At 44.7% G+C, this 20,786-nt stretch overlaps 2 protein-coding genes and 1 long non-coding RNA gene across 7 annotated transcripts in view; 1 reads left to right on the top strand and 2 right to left on the bottom strand.

Moving 5' to 3' along the window:
• OGA (O-GlcNAcase) overlaps window positions 1-8,721 on the bottom strand; it is a 28,791-nt gene extending 20,070 nt beyond the window's left edge. The window contains exons 1-2 of the mRNA XM_083615306.1: window positions 5,469-8,721; window positions 75-126 (exon numbers count right to left, since the gene is read on the bottom strand). Coding sequence (XP_083471432.1) covers window positions 75-126; window positions 5,469-5,694 — 278 coding nt within the window. The 5' untranslated portion in view covers window positions 5,695-8,721. The remainder of the gene's footprint in view (window positions 1-74; window positions 127-5,468) is intronic.
• On the top strand, window positions 8,542-8,880 carry LOC310763373. Its single transcript, XR_014548598.1, has 2 exons — window positions 8,542-8,683; window positions 8,716-8,880. It is a non-coding gene; the product is annotated as an uncharacterized lncRNA (long non-coding RNA).
• A 528-nt stretch (window positions 8,881-9,408) lies between these two features.
• The window catches only part of KCNIP2 (potassium voltage-gated channel interacting protein 2), a 106,533-nt gene continuing 95,155 nt past the window's right edge, over window positions 9,409-20,786 (bottom strand). For 3 of the 5 annotated variants that reach the window (XM_083615361.1, XM_083615360.1, XM_083615359.1), the window contains exons 2-8: window positions 18,719-18,843; window positions 17,608-17,677; window positions 16,977-17,047; window positions 15,436-15,543; window positions 15,188-15,292; window positions 14,395-14,457; window positions 9,409-14,183 (exon numbers count right to left, since the gene is read on the bottom strand). In XM_083615361.1, coding sequence (XP_083471487.1) covers window positions 14,136-14,183; window positions 14,395-14,457; window positions 15,188-15,292; window positions 15,436-15,543; window positions 16,977-17,047; window positions 17,608-17,677; window positions 18,719-18,843 — 590 coding nt within the window. In that variant the 3' untranslated portion in view covers window positions 9,409-14,135. Of the gene's footprint in view, window positions 14,184-14,394; window positions 14,458-15,187; window positions 15,293-15,435; window positions 15,544-16,976; window positions 17,048-17,607; window positions 17,678-18,718; window positions 18,844-20,065; window positions 20,169-20,786 lie in introns of all 5 variants that reach the window. The other 2 variants (XM_083615358.1, XM_083615362.1) reach the window with 1 other exon arrangement.

Here is a 20,786-nt window from a genome sequence, read left to right as displayed (position 1 = left end):
AAAAACAATGACCCAATAAGCCCCCCCCCCAAAAAATTATGTATTAGAATGCTACAGTACACAATGCCACATACCTTCTAAAAAGCTCTTTTCTCTGTTCCATAACCCAAGGCCTTCCATAAAATCCTGTGGGAAATATTGATGGTAGACAGTTTCAAATATTGTGCTGCTTCTTAAGAAAATATCAAGTGCAACATCTGAGCCATAATAAACTAATAATTATTAGTTTAATAATTCATTATATACATTTGTTAAGCAACTTTAATTAGGGCACAGTAAGAACTAAAGAGGTAAACTTGTACAAGTTAGCTGTCAAAAGCTGCATCTAGTGGGTTTGAAATAAATAGGCCTCAGTTGTTCCTTTAAGTAGTGCCTGAAGCACTACATATAAACAAGTACGGCAGTGTAAAATGCTGCGAGATCAAACCTGTATGCATGATACATGTTGGAACTTATGTCCTGTTTACCACTACTGGAATGCATTTCTTGGAGCAAAGTATGACCTTTTGAAAATCTGTTCTAATGTACACTCAGTTCATTTCCCTGATGTGAACGAGGCCTGCCATCATAGTGACTATGACACAAGCCGCCTTTCCAAATCTGTTACCAATGTAATCCATGCACCTGGGTAACTCACAGAAAAATGCACACAGGTCCTGAACGTTACATCTCAGCAAGTGCCCATCCACAAACAGCCAATTCACAATCATGTTATTCCAGTAACATGGGGAGAGGGACAAGGGGAGAGGCAGGGTCCTGGCAACCACAAGTTTTTACAAGGCTACTAGCCCAGTCAAAAATAATAGCCTCCTGAGCTCACATTTTTTAAAACCCAACTTAAGCCCTAAAGCAAAGCATTAAATCAGAAGTGGAGCTAGAGTGTTTTAAAACATGATTGTAAGGAGGGTAAGAATGAACCCTCCCCCGACAGTGCCTGCAAAAATACTCAGACAACTGCCAGCGTGGGAAGCTGTTATGCTCTTCTCCGGTTGCCAAAACCATCAATATGGCAGTTTTCATTACAAGCTTCTCACTCCAGGAACAAAGGGTTTGGGGGAGTTATGTCTGTGCCTGGCTGTACTTTCACAAAAGTGCAAACATGACTGGCATGAGACAATATATACACCTTGTAATAGAAGTTGCTATTTAGAAGAGGCATTTTGCATATACACAAATCATGACTGATTTTAATAAACCTATTTAATTCCTGACAACATCTGGTAGCCATCTGACTTCTCAATTCTCCCACAAAAACTCCACACAAAGTAGGCACACATACAGATAGTGTGTATATCAAGGGATAGCCAATGTGATACCCTTCAGATGTCATGAAGTACAATACCCATCAGTCCCAGCCAGCATAGCCAATATTCAAGGATGATGGGAATTTCAGTCTAAAATTTCTGGAGGGTGAGGGACTTCCGGGTTACCGCGATCGGCTAATGGCGGATTCCCTCCGAGCTCCGGAGGGAATCGGCTGCGCAGGAGCTGGGTCTGGCCGCTGCGGCGACGCGGGGACCCTCAGAAATCACAGGCGCTGAAGCCTGTGAACCTGGTGACTCGGCGGGCACCATTTGCGCCCCCCCGACCTGCGAAGGAGCCTTTTTAAAGGCTTCGGAACGGGGGACGGGGTGAGCGGCGCGGTGCTGAGAGTCGACTGCTCCTCCTGCGGAGTGAAGCCGCATGCCATGGTCGGAGAGCGCTGACTTCTTCTTGTGAACAATTGGACTCTAAAAGTAACAACCCGTGAGTAGTACGGAAATTGGACTTGAAAAGGAAATTTTTTTGTTGAATTTGGCACAATCGGGGAAGGTGCAAACAGGAAGTCCGCCTCCCCTCCTTGTAAATAATTTAAAGCAAGGACTAGTTAACTAAGGTCGAGAGAATTTCTTTTTCTTCATTGGGTGAAAGATATTAATTTCATGATTTGGCAGTATAAGCATAAATAACCTTATCGGAGGATAAGAGCTAATTTTGAGAGCTGAAGTGCCACCCCCCCGGACCTGGGAGTGATCCGTGAGAGAGCCTGTTGAGGAGATATAGAAGAGTTTGACAGCTGTCAAAATTAGCTGTCAAGAAGGAAAAACAGAAGTTTGTTTCTGCTGTCTCTGCTGGAAATATTTGTTGCAATTTGGTTATATTTTGTTGAAAACAAGGAAGAACTGATACAAACTAACTTGACTTTTGGATTTGAACTGGAAAGAATATTAAGTTACCAAAATCCCTCTAGAGGGGGATTTGGGATATTACAAGAATGGCTGGAGGAGGGAAAATTCAAGCTGGATTGGGCAGAGCTTTTGTTCTCTTGGGAAAGTTACAAGGCCAAATGGATGTTTTGGCTACAAATGTTGCAACTCTGAACTTAACAGTAAATAATATCATAGAATTTGATAAGGATTTGACTCAGGAAGCCCATGCAGCTGGACAAAAAGAGAAACTTGAGAGTTTTGAGAGTGTGGAGAAGGAGACATATGTTGTTTCTGAAGAAAAGGAAGGAGGAGCTGTAATTTTGCAGATGACAAAGGAGAGCCAGAGGCCTGACATGATGGTTACAAAGGAAAATAAGTACTGGATGATGAAAATCTGGTTTGAATTGGAGATTGAAGAATGGAGAGATCTCCTTATGTGGAGATCTGAAGACCTATGGATTACAAATTTGATCAAGGTGGAAGTTGGAGCTTTCGGGACAATTGGACTTAAAAGGAGTAAGAAACAAGATTCGGGCTCCACTTTTAAGTATGGAGGCCTGGCTGGAAGAAACATGGACCTTATGGGGACAGAGCTTCTCCGAGATCTGGTGTTTAATACTAAAGACTATCAAAAGAACCAGCAGAGAGGAATTGAGAGAGAATTAAGAGCCTCGGATGTGAGGTCTCCAGGCTGATAGTAGATTAAGACTGATGGACATTTGTTGGGGATCGAAACCGGGAAAGGGGGTGGTGGGGTTTGGGAATCCAAAGGGTGTATAACTATAACCTGCTTTTTTATTTTTTTATTTTGTTTTGTTATTAGTAAGAAAATTGGGGAATTCGTGGAAGGGAATTTGGGTCGACTTTAGAAAAAGGTCTTACGAATGAGTACTGATGTATAAATATGGATGTTTATAAGTTAAAATTGGTTTTTTCTTTAAAATGAACTAAATATAAAAAGGTCAAAAATTGGGGATAAGAACTTGTTGAACTAACAATTTGAATGGGAATATAAGAAGGGGGGGTGTGGGGAAGTCAGGGAAATATGTCATTGAAAATACGGATTGTAAACTTTATGTGTTTTTTAATTTTTTTTCTTTCTTTTTTCTTTTTTTTACTAAGATGGAAAATTCTAAACATTTATTAAAAAAAAATTTCTGGAGGGTGACACATTAGCTACTCCTTTTCTATATTAATCAAGCTGGAAATAAACCTCCTTTTCCATATTGAGATCTCATCAAAACCACAAACCTACAACATGCCACAGAAAAAAATCATGTAACACCACAGCTAGCAACACCTACTGTGTGGGTGGAAAAAAACCACCAACATTTAGATTTAGGCTGATATTCACAGCTTAAATCTATGCTAGTTCAAAATTCATGCATGCTCCTCTACCACCAACTGTGAACAAGATTATATCTTCAAGCTGAAGGAACACGCCTTTCATAAGCCTGCAGGGCCACCTCTTCAGATTCAGAGCCAACATGATACCTTACAGGTTACATAAGAGCTTGCTAGATCAGACCATTTAGTCCATCCTACTGTTCTCACAGCGACAAACCAGATGCCTATAGGAAACCCAGAAGCAGGACCCAAGAGCAAGAGCACTTTATCCCTCTTGCGGTTTCCAGCAAACAGTATGAAGCATATGCCTCCAATAATGGAGGCAAAACATAGCCATCATGGATCACAGCCACTGATAGCCTTGTCCTTCATTAATTTGTCTAATTCTCTTTTAAAGCCATCAAAGTTGGTGGCCATTATTGCCTCCTATGGGAGCAAATTCCATAGTTCAACTATGCACTGTGTGTATTGTATTTTTCCGTCTATAAGACACCCCATGTATAAGATGCCCCCTATTTTGGGGACCCAGATTTAAGAAAAAGGGGGAAGATGTATCTGTGTATAAGACGCCCCCTAATTTTTGACATTATTTTAAAGGAAAAAAACATAGTCTTATACATGGAAAAATACTGTACTTTCTTTTGACTGTCTTAAATCTCCCAATGTTCAGCTTCATTGGATGTTCACTAGTACTAGAAGTATGAGGGAGAAAAACTTGTCTATCCACTTTCTCCAAATCACAGATAGTTTATACAATTTTATGCTATCTCTTATTCACCTTTTCTCTGAACTAGAAGTCCCAAATGTTGTATGCTTTCCTCAAAGGGGAGTTTCCCAACCCCTTTGATTATTTTGGATGACCTTTTATGAAACTTTCTCAACTCTGCAATATCCTTCCTGAGGTGAAGTGACCTGAACTGTATTCAGTATCCCTAAAGCTGTTGCACCACTGATTTGTATAACAGCATTATGATATCAGCCGTTTTATTTAAAATCCCTTCCAAATGATCCCTAGCATGGAATTTGCATTTTTCACAGTTGCTGCACAATGGGCTGAGATCTTCACTGAGCGATCCACTATGACCCCAAGGTCTTGTTCCTGGTCACTCACTGCCAGTCAAGACCCCATGAGCATTATGTGGGACATATCTCCCATGACAGCCTGCCAACGACCATACTGTCTAGGGCTGGTGGGACTCTAACAACTTGGGGGGGGCAGGCTACAGGTTCCCACTCCTAGTCTAGGCGGCAGCATAACACTGGTACTTGAAGAACCAACCAGTAAGTATCAATAAACACCTCAGTGTTTTTCTTTCTTTTTGTGTGGCAATGAAAAAACACAGGAAGAAAACAAGCCTACTACCACTATCCATTCCAGAACACTAGCTGAACTGTAACCCTATCAGCAACCTGGTTACTTCACACAGGAAAACCCTTGGAGCACAAGAAAGCGGTTAGTTTTCAACTGTGTCCGTGACATAGCTGTCAACTTTTCCCTTTTCTTGCGAGGAATCCTATTCTTAATAAGGGAATTTCCCTTTAAAAAAAAGGGAAGGGAAACCTTGACAGCTATGGTCCGTGAACTGTTTTTGTTTTGTTGCACGTTTCGTAACGTTTTTACAGTGTGTGCACTCACGTGAACGGAAGAACCAACATGTGGCTCGGAAGTTTGCAGCATTTAAATTCAGCGAATTGGAAGGCAGATGCACTAAAAGGGGCAGCTTCGCCTTTACCGCAGGAGAGCAAACGGTTTTAACCCTCCGCCGCCAGGTTTCATTCCCAGGGCGGAGCCAGAAGAAAATGGAGCGGGGAGGAGGAGGAGGAGACGGCGCTGGAGGGACAGGCGGGGATGCTTTGTTCCGGCTACGGCCTCTCCTCCTCGCTCTCGACCGCGAATTCGCCCGGCCCCGCAGCCCCTCGCTCTCCCCTTACCTTCTACGACGCCGCAGAGGAACCGCCGAAGGCCCCCGTTGCCCACAGCTCCGGAGCCGCTGTCGGGATCCGCTTCGGGGCCCGCCGGGTCGGGTCTCGCCGGGGACGCCTCGTTGGGCGAGGCGACGGCAGCCACAGGGCTGGGGCCAGGTGTGCCTTGAGGCTCCCCCCGCGCCTCGTCGACCATCCCCGCCAGGCCTGCTCCGGGACTCCCGTCCGCCGCCATCGCCCTTCCCTGCGCTCTAACCGGGGCGGGCTGCGCTTGCGCGGGGAAAACCAGCCCCAACCGGTCCGAGCCGGAACCAACCGCCCTGCTCGCTCGACTGCCAACCGGGGCCGCTGCTGCTGATCACGTGCGGCTCCACCTCCTTCCCACCGCGCGCCAGGCGAAGGGAGCAGGGGCGAGCAGTCCAACAAAGCAGCTGCTTGAGCGAACGAAAAGGACGTGGGGGAAGGGTGGCTGAGAAAACTACCTAACCGCGCAGGCGCGAGGGACCGGCAGGGCATTTACTGCGCATGTCTCGCGGGGGTCGGCGGGGGAGGGCCGTGTCAATGCGCACGCGCGAAAACGAGATCGCGGCCCACTGCGCAGGCGAGCAACGGCAGCTCTGAGCAGCGGCCTTGGAGCGCATGCGTAGCTACTGAACGGACCCCGTAGGAGGCTACTGCGCACGCGGGAGGGGAAATAAACAAAGTAGCGGGGGTTAAGGCGCAAGCGCAGAGCGTAGCCACGGGGGGTTTGTTTGATTAAACGCTGCGCAAGGGGCGGAGTCTTGCGTAAGCGCACGAAAGCGGTAGGCTTCTCCACCGCCGACTTTCCGCCTCGCTGCACATCTGTGGAGAAGGAGGAGCTTGTGGTCCGCTGCCTTGAGGTTTGACCTACTTTTCTAGGCTGGGGCCTCCGTAGACCTGAGGGGTAGCTAACTGGGCGCGCCTCAGAGCACGCTTCTCACCTCTAGGGAGAGGCCGGCTGCAGGAATAGCGAACCAAGGCGGTTCAGTGATTGAACTGTCACCTGGCTTCAACTTCCCGCTCAGGCACGAAGCTCACTCGGTGACATTCCTAGTCACTTTCGCAGCCTAGCCTACCTCACAGAGTTGTTCTGGCGGCTCCCCCCGCCCCAGTGTGTGTGAGGCTTTGAGTTGCCCAAACTCCTTGGCTAAAAAGTTGGGTAAATATGGAACAGGGAAAGGGCTGCAAGCTCATTGGCAGAGTAAACGCTTTGTATGCATATAGTTCCATTTCTGACACCGACAGGCTGGGCTGTGAAAGGCGTCTGTCTGAAACCCTGTAGAACCCCAACCCCTCTTAAAAGAAAGTGGACTCCTAGGTTGCTCCTGGAAAAGTCTTGCCCGTTTCCAGTGGGTGAACAATAATCTCCAATGTCGGTAGATGTGCTGGACTGACGTATTCCCTTGGTTACTGTTTTCCTTTTGAAAAATGCCACCTCTCTGGCAGAGCAGGGTTGCATTCGATGCAGGTGAAGCCAGGACAGAGTCTGGTGAGTGAGAGGACAAGATGGGTGAGGGGAGGAGCCAGGACAGAATCTTGTCATGTTTTGGACTGAGCTGGTCTTTTACTAGCTTTTCAGGGTTGCTTACTTGGCAAGAGTACAGCTTTATGTTTGGACTAGTAACATAGTGGTCTCCTGGCAAACCTTACTGAGGAAAGATTGCTGCTTTTCTGTACAATTGTCATTGCTTTATTTGCATATGTAACACTTTTATATTGCCCAACGCTAAGTGCTGATAGCGAAAGGATAATACAAAATCTAGTTCCTTTTTTGAGGAGCAGACATGTGAAAATTATCTTAGCGGGGAAAAGTTTAGGTCCCGCATTTTTGCTGTGCCTACTCTGGTGCCTTTCAGTGATAATACAGAAATTGTACAGGCAAAGCATTGTTTCTAGGAAAGCTTTACCTACCAAATATCCATGTGGCAGGCTTCTTTTAATTTTTAGTCATTAAAAAAATTGAATTGACTACAAATACTTAGGATGGTTTAGAATTTCATAGGGGTGTGATTTAACATCTATTTTGCTGTTGCTTTATTTTATGTCTGCTTGGCTTTAACATTTTCATATTGTCAAATAATAAATACTTGCATCCTGTTTGCTTTTTTCTCTGTATCATTTTAGGCTTCAGATAGGGTTGATCGTAATCTGATGTGTAGAAACAAGCAACTTTAAGATCAAAAGTTTCTGTGATGGTGAGGCTTTTTGTCTCAGAAATAAAAGAAACACCTGTGTGACAATTGAGATGAAATCTGATTGATGCTGTTCGCTTCGACTAGCCACTTTCTTTTCTCCACTTGCACTAGAGTTGTTGGTACTTTGGGCAGCTTCTCTGTGTTAGTACCAGACACACCACATCATCAATGACTTCTGTTCCTCACAAGTATGAGCCTCTTTAATTTTGAGCTGCTTTATTCTCTTCTTGGAAAATGACTCCTCACACCATAGGGCAGGGATGGGAAACCTGTGGGTTTCCAGATATTGTTGGACTATAGCTCTCATCCCTGACCACTAGCCATGATGACTGGAGCTGATGGAAGTTGGAGTTCAGCAATATCTGCAGACGCACAGCTTCCCCATCCATGGTATAGGGAGTTATGTGACCACCCATTTCAACTTTCTGCTGAGTTCTTAGTATGCAAGAAGGAGGAGTAGTGAATGTTATAGGGTGATGCTGTTGCATGTATTGGTCACTAGATGGCACTCCGTTTATAGATTTGTGTTTTAGGACCCTTGCTCTTTCAGGATCATAAGGGTGCAAGAGGTGGGAAGAGGCAAATCTCTCCATTTTGCAACCTTCCCCACCCCAGAGGTGGCATGACCAGTCCTCCAAAAGCTGCAGCATTGACCTTGGCAGGCCACAGATGCATTTTTGGTGAAATAGTAGAACTCATGGACATCCAATGAAACTGAATGTTGGAAGATTCAGGGCAGATAAAATAACACTTCATGCAAGTGCATAGTTAAACTATAGAATTTGCTCCTATAGGAGCCTGTGTTGGCCACCAACTTGGATGCCTTTAAAGGAGGATTAGACAAATTTATGGAGGATAATGTTGGAGGAAATGGACATGAAGGCATTAATTTATTTCATGGCCACAAATCACCCCATGACTGACATAAGCCAACAGATGCAAGGTCAGCAAAGCCGGTTTGCTATGGCCCAGTGTTGTGTGTGTGTGTGTGTGTGTGTGTGTGTGTGTGTGTGTGTGTTTAAGGCATGTTAGCTCATCAGTCAGTCGATGAGTCTGTGTCTATGTCTTGAATTGCTGGAGCAACATAGATATTTTCTACTTGTATGTATCTGTATCTGCAAAGCTTACAAGCTGCATGCATATACATCTGGAACTGTATTACTGAGGCCTGATCTTTTGCAGCAGTAAACTGTTTTGGACCTTAATCTGCCTCTGTGTAGTGACTGGAACTGGGAGAAAGTTACACTGCATGGGTATCTCACCTCAGATTCCCAACTGCGGGGGGGGGGGGGAATCTTGCAGCACCTAACTTGGGAGAGCCTGATGCTACACTAGGTATAAAATCAGGGCCAGCTCCCTACTCAGACTTTGATACTGTTTTGATTGCTTCATTTGTCCTCATTTTATTCTTGGAAAATCAATGCCTCTAGCAACTTTTAAGGAGGGTTCTCTTTATGTGGCATCTGTACAGCTGACCAGAAGCAAGTTTGCTGCACTTTTGAAGGAAGACTTCAGATCCCATTTGCAATGAAGAGTCTGAATACTTCATATTGACACAGAGATGAACCACAGCAGATGTTTCAGTAGTAGTTGCACATAAGAAGGTACAGCCCCTGCTAGCCTTAACAGTAATATCAAGAATGAAAGGGAGGCACACAAAACCCATTTGAATGCAGTACCCAGCACTTCCCTGTGAAGATATGTGGGAAAGCAAACAGCAGCAGAGGCCGTGGTGTTTGTGCATAGCCATTGTGGTTGCATTTTATTGTCATACTTGATCTTTATTATTATACAAAATATACAGAGTTGAAAATGCAAAGCTGATAGCAGAGCTCAATGTGCCCCACTAGTGCAGTGGGAATGGGCCATCTGGCCCTGATTTAGTGATTGTAGTGAGAGCACAGGTAGAAATATGCAGCTGGCGTATAGGTGAGGAGTGGAGCAGTAGCCCCACCCACATAGGGATTGCCATCAGGAGTATCAACAGACAGACAGGATGAAGATGTTTCAAACAAAAGAACAATCTGCAAAGAAATGAGTGATGGGTCAGGATATGGGCTTTGCAAAATCAGAGAATGATTCTAAATAGAACCAATGTAACGCTGAATGAAAAGGTCATGTCCTCCTACTTTATGTTCATTCTTTTAGAATAACCTGGTTTCTGTAATGCTCTCTTAATTAGATTGAAATCGCCACTTTACCCATAAACATGCATTAAAAGAGTGATGGTGGGTAAATTCACCATCTTCTCACTCTGACCACCCTTACTACAAATGTGACAGTTTAGTTAAAGGGTGTCAGAAGGACAAATTCTCTGTATTAGAAGGGATGTTGAGTATGCAGCCTAAGACATACTTCTCAACTGCAAAATCCCCTGGAATAGTGAAGTACTTTGTCAGAAAGGGAATAAAAGCCCATTTAAAAGGTGAGTATATCTGGGCTGGGCTGGTGGAAGATCACTGTGTATAGGGAGGTAATCTATGTGGTGTTTCTTTACTCTCAACTCCCCACCATAGTTTTTAATGGACCTATGGCTGTATCTGATAACAGACACAGTGAAAAGTGGGAAAGGCTATCAACATTTCATGGGAGTGGGCCACAGCTGCATTTTGAATACTAATCTTGAATGGAGCTATCTCTGGAAGCAAGGAATTCTGCCTAAACCTGGAAAAGACAGACCGTATCAGGCTGGATGGGCCATTGGCCTAACACGGTATAAAGCACCTCCTTTTATAATTTACTTGGGCTCACCAACACCCATCTTTATTTGGTAGCTGACAATGTGAGAAAATATGCTCTTGGCCCTTCTTGAAAATGCAGCCCCAGAAGCCAGCCTGTATCTGAGAGCAGGATAGTCTTGAGTCTGGACTATTTGTGATTCCCAGTTCTGATTACAGCACTTTCCACCCTGACTTGCTTGTAACCAGGAAGGCCTTTGAATTGTCACCTCTGTTCTTGAAGAACAACTTTGGGTTCTTAGTAAAGTGAGACAATCACTTCTGCTAGAGTGTTCCAGCATAAAGACCCATCAGGAAAAGCACAAGGCTACTTTAGACACACTTGGAAGTGGTGGTGTTATAAGGGTAGTGTTAATTTTGCATACCAGCCAGGTACGTGTTCATCTTTGATGAGGGTAGTTCCCTCAGCAGTGGCCAGTTGTCAGCCATGTGGCTTGCATCCCATCCACAGCTAACAGAGCCAGTTTAAATATTATGGCTGCTTCATGCAGTGACCATAAAGAGTGGATTTCCCCAGATGTGTGTGAAGTTTCTACATCACCACAAGATATTCCTAGCAATGGTAGCATGGGAATTTTCTGTACAAGGGAAAGTGATCTACCATAACACATTATGGCCATATCAATGATTTCAGGATGGCAATTAGAACATGCTCTGATGTCAGACATACACATATACCACAGTAGGCAACTTTTATACTGGAAGCTGCCCTGTGAGCAATTGCAGGGTAGCAGAGCACTACTATACTATTCTGACTGGTTATGAATAGCCACGGAGGGTAGTTTGGGTGTGACTCTTCTCTTCCCCTCCTCCCCCCTCCAGCTTCTCCTATAGGCCTTAAGGGTTAATAAACACTAGTGTAAACCCTTAAGTTTGAGATAAGCCAGATAGGATGGTACTGGTGAGGAATGAGGATGGGAGAGATGCAGGAGAAAGGAAACTGTTGTGTTGTGCACAGAAACAGGCTTTCTTGGATGGAAGATGGGAGTGCAAGATGGTAGGAGGATGTTTGTGATTAGAAATTGTTTCATTGAAGAGAATGCATGTGTCGAAGGGACAGGCTTGGGGAGGGTTATACAGGGATGGGATTGTTAAAATCATTTTGAGGCATGGGGAGGAGAAACTAAGCCAAGGTAAAGAAATTTTAAAAACATAGTGTGGTTATGGGTCCAGGCATTGTACAAATTTAAATAAAAATAACCACCATGTAGATGCCAAACTGTTCCCAATCTCCAAGATTTGATCCCAGCTGTGACCCTTAGCAGAAAACACATCTGAACTACACAAAGAGGGACCCTTAAGCGCTGTAATGATGGGTTGGCAAGAACTGAAATGGCAGCCTCAGGAAGGAGAAGAGCCAAAGCTGGGCTCCAGTGCACATGGAAGTCTGTTTGCATAGCTAAAAATCCTGAGCTGGCCAGTTCCAATTCCTGTCCTTCACACACTCTTGAATGATACATTCCACTTTCAGACCACAGAACAAAGAAACTCATTTCTGTGGGTCTTTGAATCTTGCTCTAGACTGCCAAGTGCCTAAGTGCTTACTCAAGATTGCAACTGTAGTCTGAGATGGGAGCTAAAGTATAGGGTTGGTTGTCAGGATGCAGGAACAATAACTGAGATGAGCCTGAGAGGAGTTAAGTGCTGGGATAAAACTAGGGCTGTGGGTAAGATATTAAGAACATTGGTAGAACTAGCTTGTGTACTGCAGGGGATGCTAGGCAGGGACAGGTAGAGGGTGTTCATCTCTGCCATCTAGATACTGCCTGCTGTTGAGTACCTCAGCCTCTGGCTCACTAACTCTTCCCTCACTTTTCTGCCTTCGTTGGGATACAGTACCTGTTTGTATGACCAAAAAACCCCCAAACCTATTCAGTATCATCCTTGTCTCTTTCCTATACTTTGCCTTAATCTGAGTGGTCTTGTCATACTAGAATCAGCTTCAAGATTCTAGTTCTTTTTAAGCCCTTAATATCTCTGTTACAGGCAGTTTCTCTTTCTCTTTCTTTGTCTTTGTTTACTTTCCATGTTGGCCTCTGCAGTTTGCACAACTCCTCTTTCATTAGTTTTCGTCTCCTACATTGCCATGCCACACTTTCCTCCATGCATCAAACAGCTTATTCCAATTTAAGCCCTTCCACAAGACCTACATTTTCAGCTCCTCTGGCTAGTCCACTCCCGCTGCTCATTATGAATTGCTGACCCATTACAGTATCCTTGTCCTGGCCAGCTAGTGCGATCTGTAAGCCCTCTACACAAGTACAAAGTTGCTGCTATGCTCTGTTCAGAACCTGGCACTCTGTTGGAGATTCATAAACACTCTGAAGATGCCAGTTGCCCATACTGTTTCTGCTTCTGAATGACCCAAGGGCTTATTTGTAATAAAACATAAAAAGTGGGTAAGCATCACAGAGAGATGAGCAGCAGCTAAAGAGATAGTTGGCACAGGGAAGAAACAGCAAAGCTCTTCCACCCTCTAATGTGATTCCTAGGATTTTCTTTTATCTGCTCTCACACATGCCCTCTTCCACCTCTTCCATTCACCATGATCAATGTAAGTCAAGGAGCTATGTCATGTTTTTATCTTTCAGTGAACTTAGTTCAAGGACAAAGCATACCCTAGCTGATGCCAGACTGTCACCCGTAAACCTTAGCTGAACCCTGAGTTTCTTCTCATTGAAGGATGTCTGAGCTCTTGACACTTACTTTCTGTATGGCCCTCAGTTGTTGGAGCTGCGTAACAGATAGTATTATCATTATCTCAGGCCGCATAGAGACCCTGCCCAGTGAGACCAGAGATTCCATCCTCATTTAAACGTTTCTAGTGACATGTCCTCACCACTTCTACCCCTGTTTTCATGACAGATTATAGAGGGCGGGATGCAAGGAAAAGCTCTGATGAAGCTTAGTGTACTTTCTTGCCATGGGAATCCAACCATAATTCACCCCTCCCTCCTGATCTGTAAATGAAAGCTAAAGGTAGTGTTGTACCTGCCTCTCGTGAGTGGCACACAGTTTTCATTTCCTGTTGAGGATGCAAAGGAAAGAAACCACAAAGCAAAATCCCACTCACTCTCTATTTCTTTGCCTCAGCTCTCCCCCAGAGTTTAGTGCCAGGATTGCAAGTTACCTTGACACTGGGAAATTTATCTCCCAACTGGAAGCCTCAGGGTATTGCAGTGAGAGCCTCGGGGCAAATTAGATGGAGTCCACTCCTTATAGGCAGTGGGTAAGATTGCACACACACAAAATCCTTTGAAAGTCCTTGGCAACCAGCTGTTGCACTGCCATTTGGTGGTGTGAAACCTGCTTGGAACCCCAGTGAAGGGTCAGGGGTTGCTGTGATTTGGAAGGCCCTAAAGGGTGGGCATACTACTTGGTGACAGGGCAGTGCAGCTTCCAAGGGGAGGCAGCAGGTTGATCCGGGTTTTTTTTTTCCTTTTCAATGCCCAGAGGAAGTGCTTGTGGATGTCAGGCTGTTCCCCCTGCTGGGCCTTGGTCCAACCCAGCCAAAGGCTCCCTCCCACCCCCGTGGTTCCCATTGCAGGGACTTTCCCCCAGTTGCATCTCGAGTACATGGTCTCCAGAAATGTCTCCCAGTCCAGCATGGACAAGGGGCTGCTTTGTCCATACAGCCAAGAGAAGAATGCCTCAGAGGGATACACCAAGAAGAGAAGCCCCAGGAGTGTGTGTGAGAAGGTCTGGGCTCCAGGAGTGGCCCGCTAGATCACATTGTCAAAGAGCTTCATGGAACTCATGATGTTTTCATCCTGCCAAAGAAAAGAGGACAAGTTAGAATAATTAAGAAGTCCTAGAACTAATTATCAGCTTTGACTCCCTCCGCCCCCCCAAACTATACCTTGGGTGTAAAGGACCTTTTCAACCCCACCCCCTTTTTATACATGGCAGAAAAATAGCAGTGGTCTGTACCCACTAACAGTAATGCAATATCCCCACCCTTCTCTAATGGGGGTATGCTACCTTCTGGCAGGACTCAATGAATTCCTCAATAGTCACCACTCCATCCTTGTTCCGATCCATTTTCTGAAATGCAAGAACCAGGGATATGAGAATTAAAGGTAAAGTAACATCTGTTTCCTAGGAGCAGCTTTAGGCACACTACAATACCCACAGCCAGGAAGGACATCCTTGAGGCAGACCTGGTCAGGGAAGCTGCCAGCTTCTAGGTAGCTTCAAAGGCATTTCTGGCAGAGAATGGCCCCCTACCTCACTAATGACATCTTGCAAGCATCAAAGGAAACAGCATTGGGCTGGTGCTGCAAACAGGTCCACTACTATGATCACAACAGTGAGAGATGGGAGATGCTGCCTCTACTGGAAAGTGGAAGGAAGAGTGCCCATTGGGAAAGCTTAAAGTTCTGACAAAACCCTGTGTTGAGTTTTCTACTCTGTGTTGACTCTGTGCCCAAATGCACACATTTGCATTCCAAATGTGTTGAACTACAACTCCCATTATCCCTAGCCATTGGTTACGCTGGGCAGGTATGGTGGGAGTTGGAATCCAAAACGTCTGTAGACTGCCAAGATGGAAGGGCTTTTCTAGTAAGAGGGCAAATCCAAATATCTTGACTAAAATAACCCACTCGCTCAACTACCAGGGATGGGAAGGTTTTGAAGAACTGCAGGATGCTGACATGGGGTAGTAATTATGTTTTACTCAGAGTAGACCCATTGAAATGAATGGTCCTTAGTTATGTTCATTAATTTCACTGGGTCTTCTTCACCCATGGAAATGTCCTGACTCAAGGCTCACCTGGAAAAAGCTTTCCACATGCTCCTGAGGTGCTTCTTCTCGCATGGCTGGGTAAGTGTATTTGCCCATCATGTCATAAATGGATTTCATTATGTCCAGCATTTCCTGCAAGACAAGAGCACAAAAAGAATGGCCAGCAGAAATCAGAACTCGATTGTGGGCTGAGGGAGATTCATAAGAAAGTGGACAACAAGCAGGAGAGCCCAGTATCTTCTGGTACCATTGACTCCATCTCCCTCTATATGTACCTCTTTGGTGATACAGCCATCTTTGTTCAGGTCATAGAGGTTGAAGGCCCAGTTGAGCCGATCATCTATAGTACCACGTAGAATAATGGATAAGCCAGCCACAAAATCCTGCAGGGGAATGAAAAAGAAAAAGGGTAGGGTGGGGTGAAGAAACAATCAAGTGCCATGAAGGCTTGAGATTTAAGCAAAGCAGATTCTGGGATGTGGAGGGGACCCAATGGCAACAAACTGCAAAGAGCAACTCACAGAGTAAAAAACCCACCTGGGGAAAGAATTCCTGAGTATCTGATTGTTTAATACCCTAGAGCAGGGGTTGGGAGCCTGTGACCCTCCAAATGCTGCTGGACTACAACTCCTATCATCCCATCCCATTGGCCAAGCTGGCTGGGGCTGATCAGAACTGGAATCCCAACAACATCGGAAGGGTTCCTCACCCCTGACTTAAGAGCTTTCCTGCTGACCTTCCTGCTTCAACCTTCATGATTCTTTTTTAACAACAGAATTTGAAATTAGAACATCAAGAGAAAATGGTGAAGTATTCTCAGGCAATATGTCAGTGTAACATTCATTCATTCATTTAAATTTGTTTCCATTAGGGCAGCCTTTCCATTGGCTTTATTTAAGTGTGTAGACTGAGGAAGTTTCAGATATCTAGTACATAATTATTTTATATTTTTAAACTTATTGCTACCCACCCTAAGCTTCCGGGGTTTGAATCCTGAAGTAAAAAGATCTACAGAGTGTACTCGAGAGGAGAGAAATATAAATACACACAAATGAAAGTTCACAAAACTTTTAGGAAAATCAATAGGCAAGAGAGAGAGAGCTGTTGTGGTTGTTCACTGGAGACAGTGGGAAAGATGCCTTCCTCAGGTAGGATGTCTGTGTTTTTTTATGTCATTTGCCCTCACTCTACTTAGCAAAGAGCTCAGAAAGGCAGGTCCATGCACTTCTACCAGGTGGCCTCACTGACCTGAGTTGCAGGGTTTAGGTGCATAGACTGAAAGTGCAGAAATAATTGTGAGATTTTAGGATCAGTGGAGCTGTAGGGCATGGTGTTGCCTGAACATGCTGGAAATCGACCAGGGTTGTTTTGCATGCAAAGCAGATGCTCTACTACTGAATTACCACCCTGTATTTAAGAACTCATCTGGTACTCATAGGTGACAAGGAATGTCTTAAAAAATTAAATTTATACCCTGCCCTTCTTCCCAAAGGGCAGCATACACATCAGTGATAAAAGTACACAATTTAAACACCTGAAAAACTGCACACAGGTGAGCAGTGGTGGAGGGACTGTGTGTTCCATCTCTCTCCTGCACTCAGTATAGAAACCAAGTAGGCTGTAAGAAGAGGGAAATGCCCTTCTCTGCTTAGAAATGCTGTGGGCTGCTGGAGAAACAATATTGTAAGCCTACTTTTTGTGGGCTTGTTTGCAATGCCAGAAGCATTGTTTTTATTCTGTGAAACACCCAGTCAAGGTTTGTTATAAAAGTTGCTCTATAAATAACATAACTAAATAACTGCATGTAGAATCTTACCTCAAAACTGACTGAGCCATCATGGTCGGTGTCAAATGCGTTGAAAAGGAAAGTTGCATATGTACTGGAATCTGAAAAGAAGTGCATCGCAGTAAATGATTAGGAGGCCTTTTACCAGATGTCAACAAACCAACCGAATCGCAGGCAGAGAACAACCAGAGAAAGTGACTATAGCTGCAGCTTTCGGAAATACTTTATCAAGTGCCAGGAAATTATTGTTGCTTCCCCTTAGACATAGATATCTTATTTATTTATGGCAATATTTATTGTGTGCCCTTCTCTAATAAAGTATCCTCAAGGCAGCTTACAAATAAAAACATATTATCATGATAAAGAACAGTCCTGGCACTTAACAAGAAAAGCCTGCTCAAGTAAAATGGTCTTAAAAGCCTGTTTAAAATTGAGCAAAGAGGAAGCCATATTTAACTACAAAGATGTGTCATGGACCGTTCTCTTGGGCAAGGAGCTGTGCTTGGCACAGCAGGCAGGGAAGCAATGGGCAGCTGAAGATGACTGTGCCAAGGCCCTCAAGAATATATCCCAAATTATTTCTAGCAGCCGCCAAGCCACTCACTGTCCTTATCTGGCCTCCCAGTTCCTCCAAAAGATCTCAGCTGGGAGTGGCACTCACCTCCCTGTGGGAAGAATTGTGAGTAGATCTGCTTGAAGCTCTCTTCATTAACAATACCACTAGGGCACTCCTGTCAAATGGAAAAGTGCAGACAAGTTCACCTTGGAAGAGCTAGTCTAAACAATACCCCAGAGTAGGGCCAGTGTGGTGAGGTGTGTCATCAAAGAGGACTTTGAGGAGCTGACTCTCATAACCAATGACAGAAAGCAGATCACCTCCTAGGGGAAAACTTGAGCAGTGTCTCTCAGGCTGCGGGTGATCCCACTGTACACGGCTCTCTCTCTCTCTCTCTCTCTCTCTCTCTCTCTCTGTGTGTGTGTGTGTGTGTGTGTAAGTAAGCACGTAAGTAAAACAAATGCTTCTGAAAGCAGAAAGCAGCATTATCTTATTATCTGCTGGTGGTTACACTTGAGATAATATAGGAAGAAATTCCAATCAGAGTGCAGAATATAGCCAGTAAGATATAGCAAGAGGGGGCTATTGTGTAGGGTGCCTCCCCAAGCTCAGAGGAAGTCATAGCATGTAGCTGGATTCTTCTGGCATCCAAACATCACAAAGAAAATCCCTCTGTGCTTTGGAGGCATCCATTACTGGCCTAGGAGGGATGAGTGGTTCAAAAGCAGAAAGAAGCATGCCACCCCATGTGGAAGTACTGGTGCAATTTCATTTCTATGAGAATTAGTGGTGTGTGCTGCTGTATAGACACTCAAGGGGGAAATGTGTGTGTTTGTGAGAGAGAGAGCGCACGAGCGAGAGAGAGAGAGAGTGCTTACTGGAGCCATACAAGAAGTCTGACGCTCCATCTTTGTTCCTGAGTAATGGGAGGCACTTTGGCTGGGCAGTGTGTTGGAAGTGCCTGCCTATAGTCACAAAAGAGGATTTCATTATAGTTATAGTTTTTGTGACTGTGAGTAAGTTACAAATTGCAAATTTGATGTGTAGTGAGTGGATATTTTAAAATATGCTCTCTTCAACAATATGGAAAAGGACAGTCTCTTTCTATCCAAAAGTTTTGTACTTGTTTTTTTAAAGCCTAGTATAGGGAAAAGAAATGGCCCCCAAGCAAGCTTGTAAGTGCACCAGCAGGAAGGGGAGTTTCTTTCCAACTCACATTCTTGAAGCCTCGGTACAAGACCTGCAGCTCCTTGCGGGTGAACTTGGTTTGCTCCTGCAGCTGATCCAGGCCCTCGGGCCGATGACAAACAGTGGAGAGCTCAAACTCATCCTCTACACTGTCTGCAAGAAAAGAAAGAGCTTCAAAAGTATAGCATGGACAGAACCAAAGCATCCCACCTGCATTCCTTGAATTAATTTTTTTCAAAGTGAGTTGTTGAATTTCCTTTCCCACCCTGCATTGGCACAAATAGACCCATCTCATGTGCATGTACTCTGTGGAACTACCTTTAGATGCAAGATCTCACACCTGGATTACAGCCAGAAATCAAGTGCTGCAGTATCATCCTGGCCTAGAGGAGGTTTAGAGAGCTTTGGTCAATTCAGGATAGAGCCCTGTTTGTGAAATGCATTAATACCCCCCTCCCAATACTGCATCAAGGGAAACGATAAGTATTAAATTCAGATCAATTTGGATAGGAACCAGAGATAAGAGTTGATTTACACCATCTTCCATAGACACAGGCTGTGAACAGTGTTATGCACTCCTCACTTCAATGCACATTGAGAAGACCAGGGTCAGTACTACCAGGTTTACTTTCCTTTGGAAGAAAGAAATGCTTGTGGCATTTTTGTATTTTCTGTTGACTTACTGATATACAAGCAGAGATAATGGAAGTAGAAAGATTCTTATGAAAAGCAGCAGAACCACTAACACTGCTTTGGATTCAAAAACATGTTAGTTGCTAGGTAGGCAAATTCATAATGTCAGGCCCATTCACCATAATCAAGGAAACCAAACTCTTAACAGCATCAAATAAGTGACAGAGGCATTGACAGAGGCAGAAGCAGGTTTTAATTGGAACCACACACAAACTCAACCCAAACACACTATTATAAGTAATCAGTCAATGAGATGCATCGGCTGTTGTCATGATAGCTGCATATATTGCCTCCACATACAACCTGCCCTCTCCAGTGTTCTAGGACAAAATCCCCACCTTGCTGTCCTTTGTCTTCCTATTCATTTTGAGCTCTGTCAACTGGAGTAGCAAGCTGGAGAAGACAGCTATTCCAGACACAAGTTCATCCACAAAGCAGCCATATACAATTAGCGGCTTGAGGCAGAGAGCCTACATTTTGTCTCCTCTATTCCCTTTTGTCCCTGCCTACATCACTCTCACAGTCCTTTTATAATACACTGCTTTGGATTGGTGTTTGAGAAAAGTGGCATACAAGTATTTTATATAAATACTATACAGAAGGAATCCCTTCTCCCACTTCCCCTGCTCCTGGGAGTTAATGATGTCACAGAACAGACACACAGAGAGGGATAAAGTGTCACTTGCTTTCGCTGATTGAGGGGATGGATTTGGGCTGACGGCAGCAGGGCAGCAGCTTGAGGAACCGCTGCTTCAGGGCTTTTTTAGCGTGGCCAGGTGGGTTGCCTGCAAAGAAATGACAGTTGCCAACCAGGAGAAGCATTAACATATGATGGCACCCTTTGTTCCACCCACACCCGATCCCTAAGCACCAGCCACAACAGACATGGTATGGATCGGAAAGACAGTCATGCATGGCTTCAATGCAACAGGGAAATGGATCCAGCACTGTCACAGTACACCCAACAATGACACACAATTCTTCTAAAGCACATGCATGCTCCCACTGAGCATCAATTGGGCACAAAGAAGGGATGGGGAACCTGTGGCCCTTTAGATGTTGTTGGACTCCCATCAACCACTGGCCATGCTGACTATGACTTATAGAAGTTGGAGTCCAGCAACATCTGGAGGTCCATAGGTTTTCTGTGCCTGACCCAAAGGAAGTTGAAACACCGGGAGGGCCAAAGAAACTGCATCCAGGTGTTTAAGTGTGCACTCTTTGCCCCAAGAAATCAGCTGCTCCAATGGATGAGTGACATGGCATTTTCCAGCATGATACCCTGGATGGCTGTATCATGATGTGCAGCTCAGTCAGTATCACAGGAGACTCTTAATCTTAGGATCATTGTTTTGAGCCACATGTTGGGCAAAAGATTCCTGCATTACAGGGGAGTTGACTAG

This window comes from Podarcis filfolensis (assembly GCF_964270895.1).
Source record: "Podarcis filfolensis genome assembly, chromosome: 5".
Classification (NCBI taxonomy): domain Eukaryota; kingdom Metazoa; phylum Chordata; class Lepidosauria; order Squamata; family Lacertidae; genus Podarcis; species Podarcis filfolensis.
The sequence above is the reverse complement of the archived record's forward strand: the minus strand, read 5'-3'. Positions and strand labels throughout refer to the sequence as shown.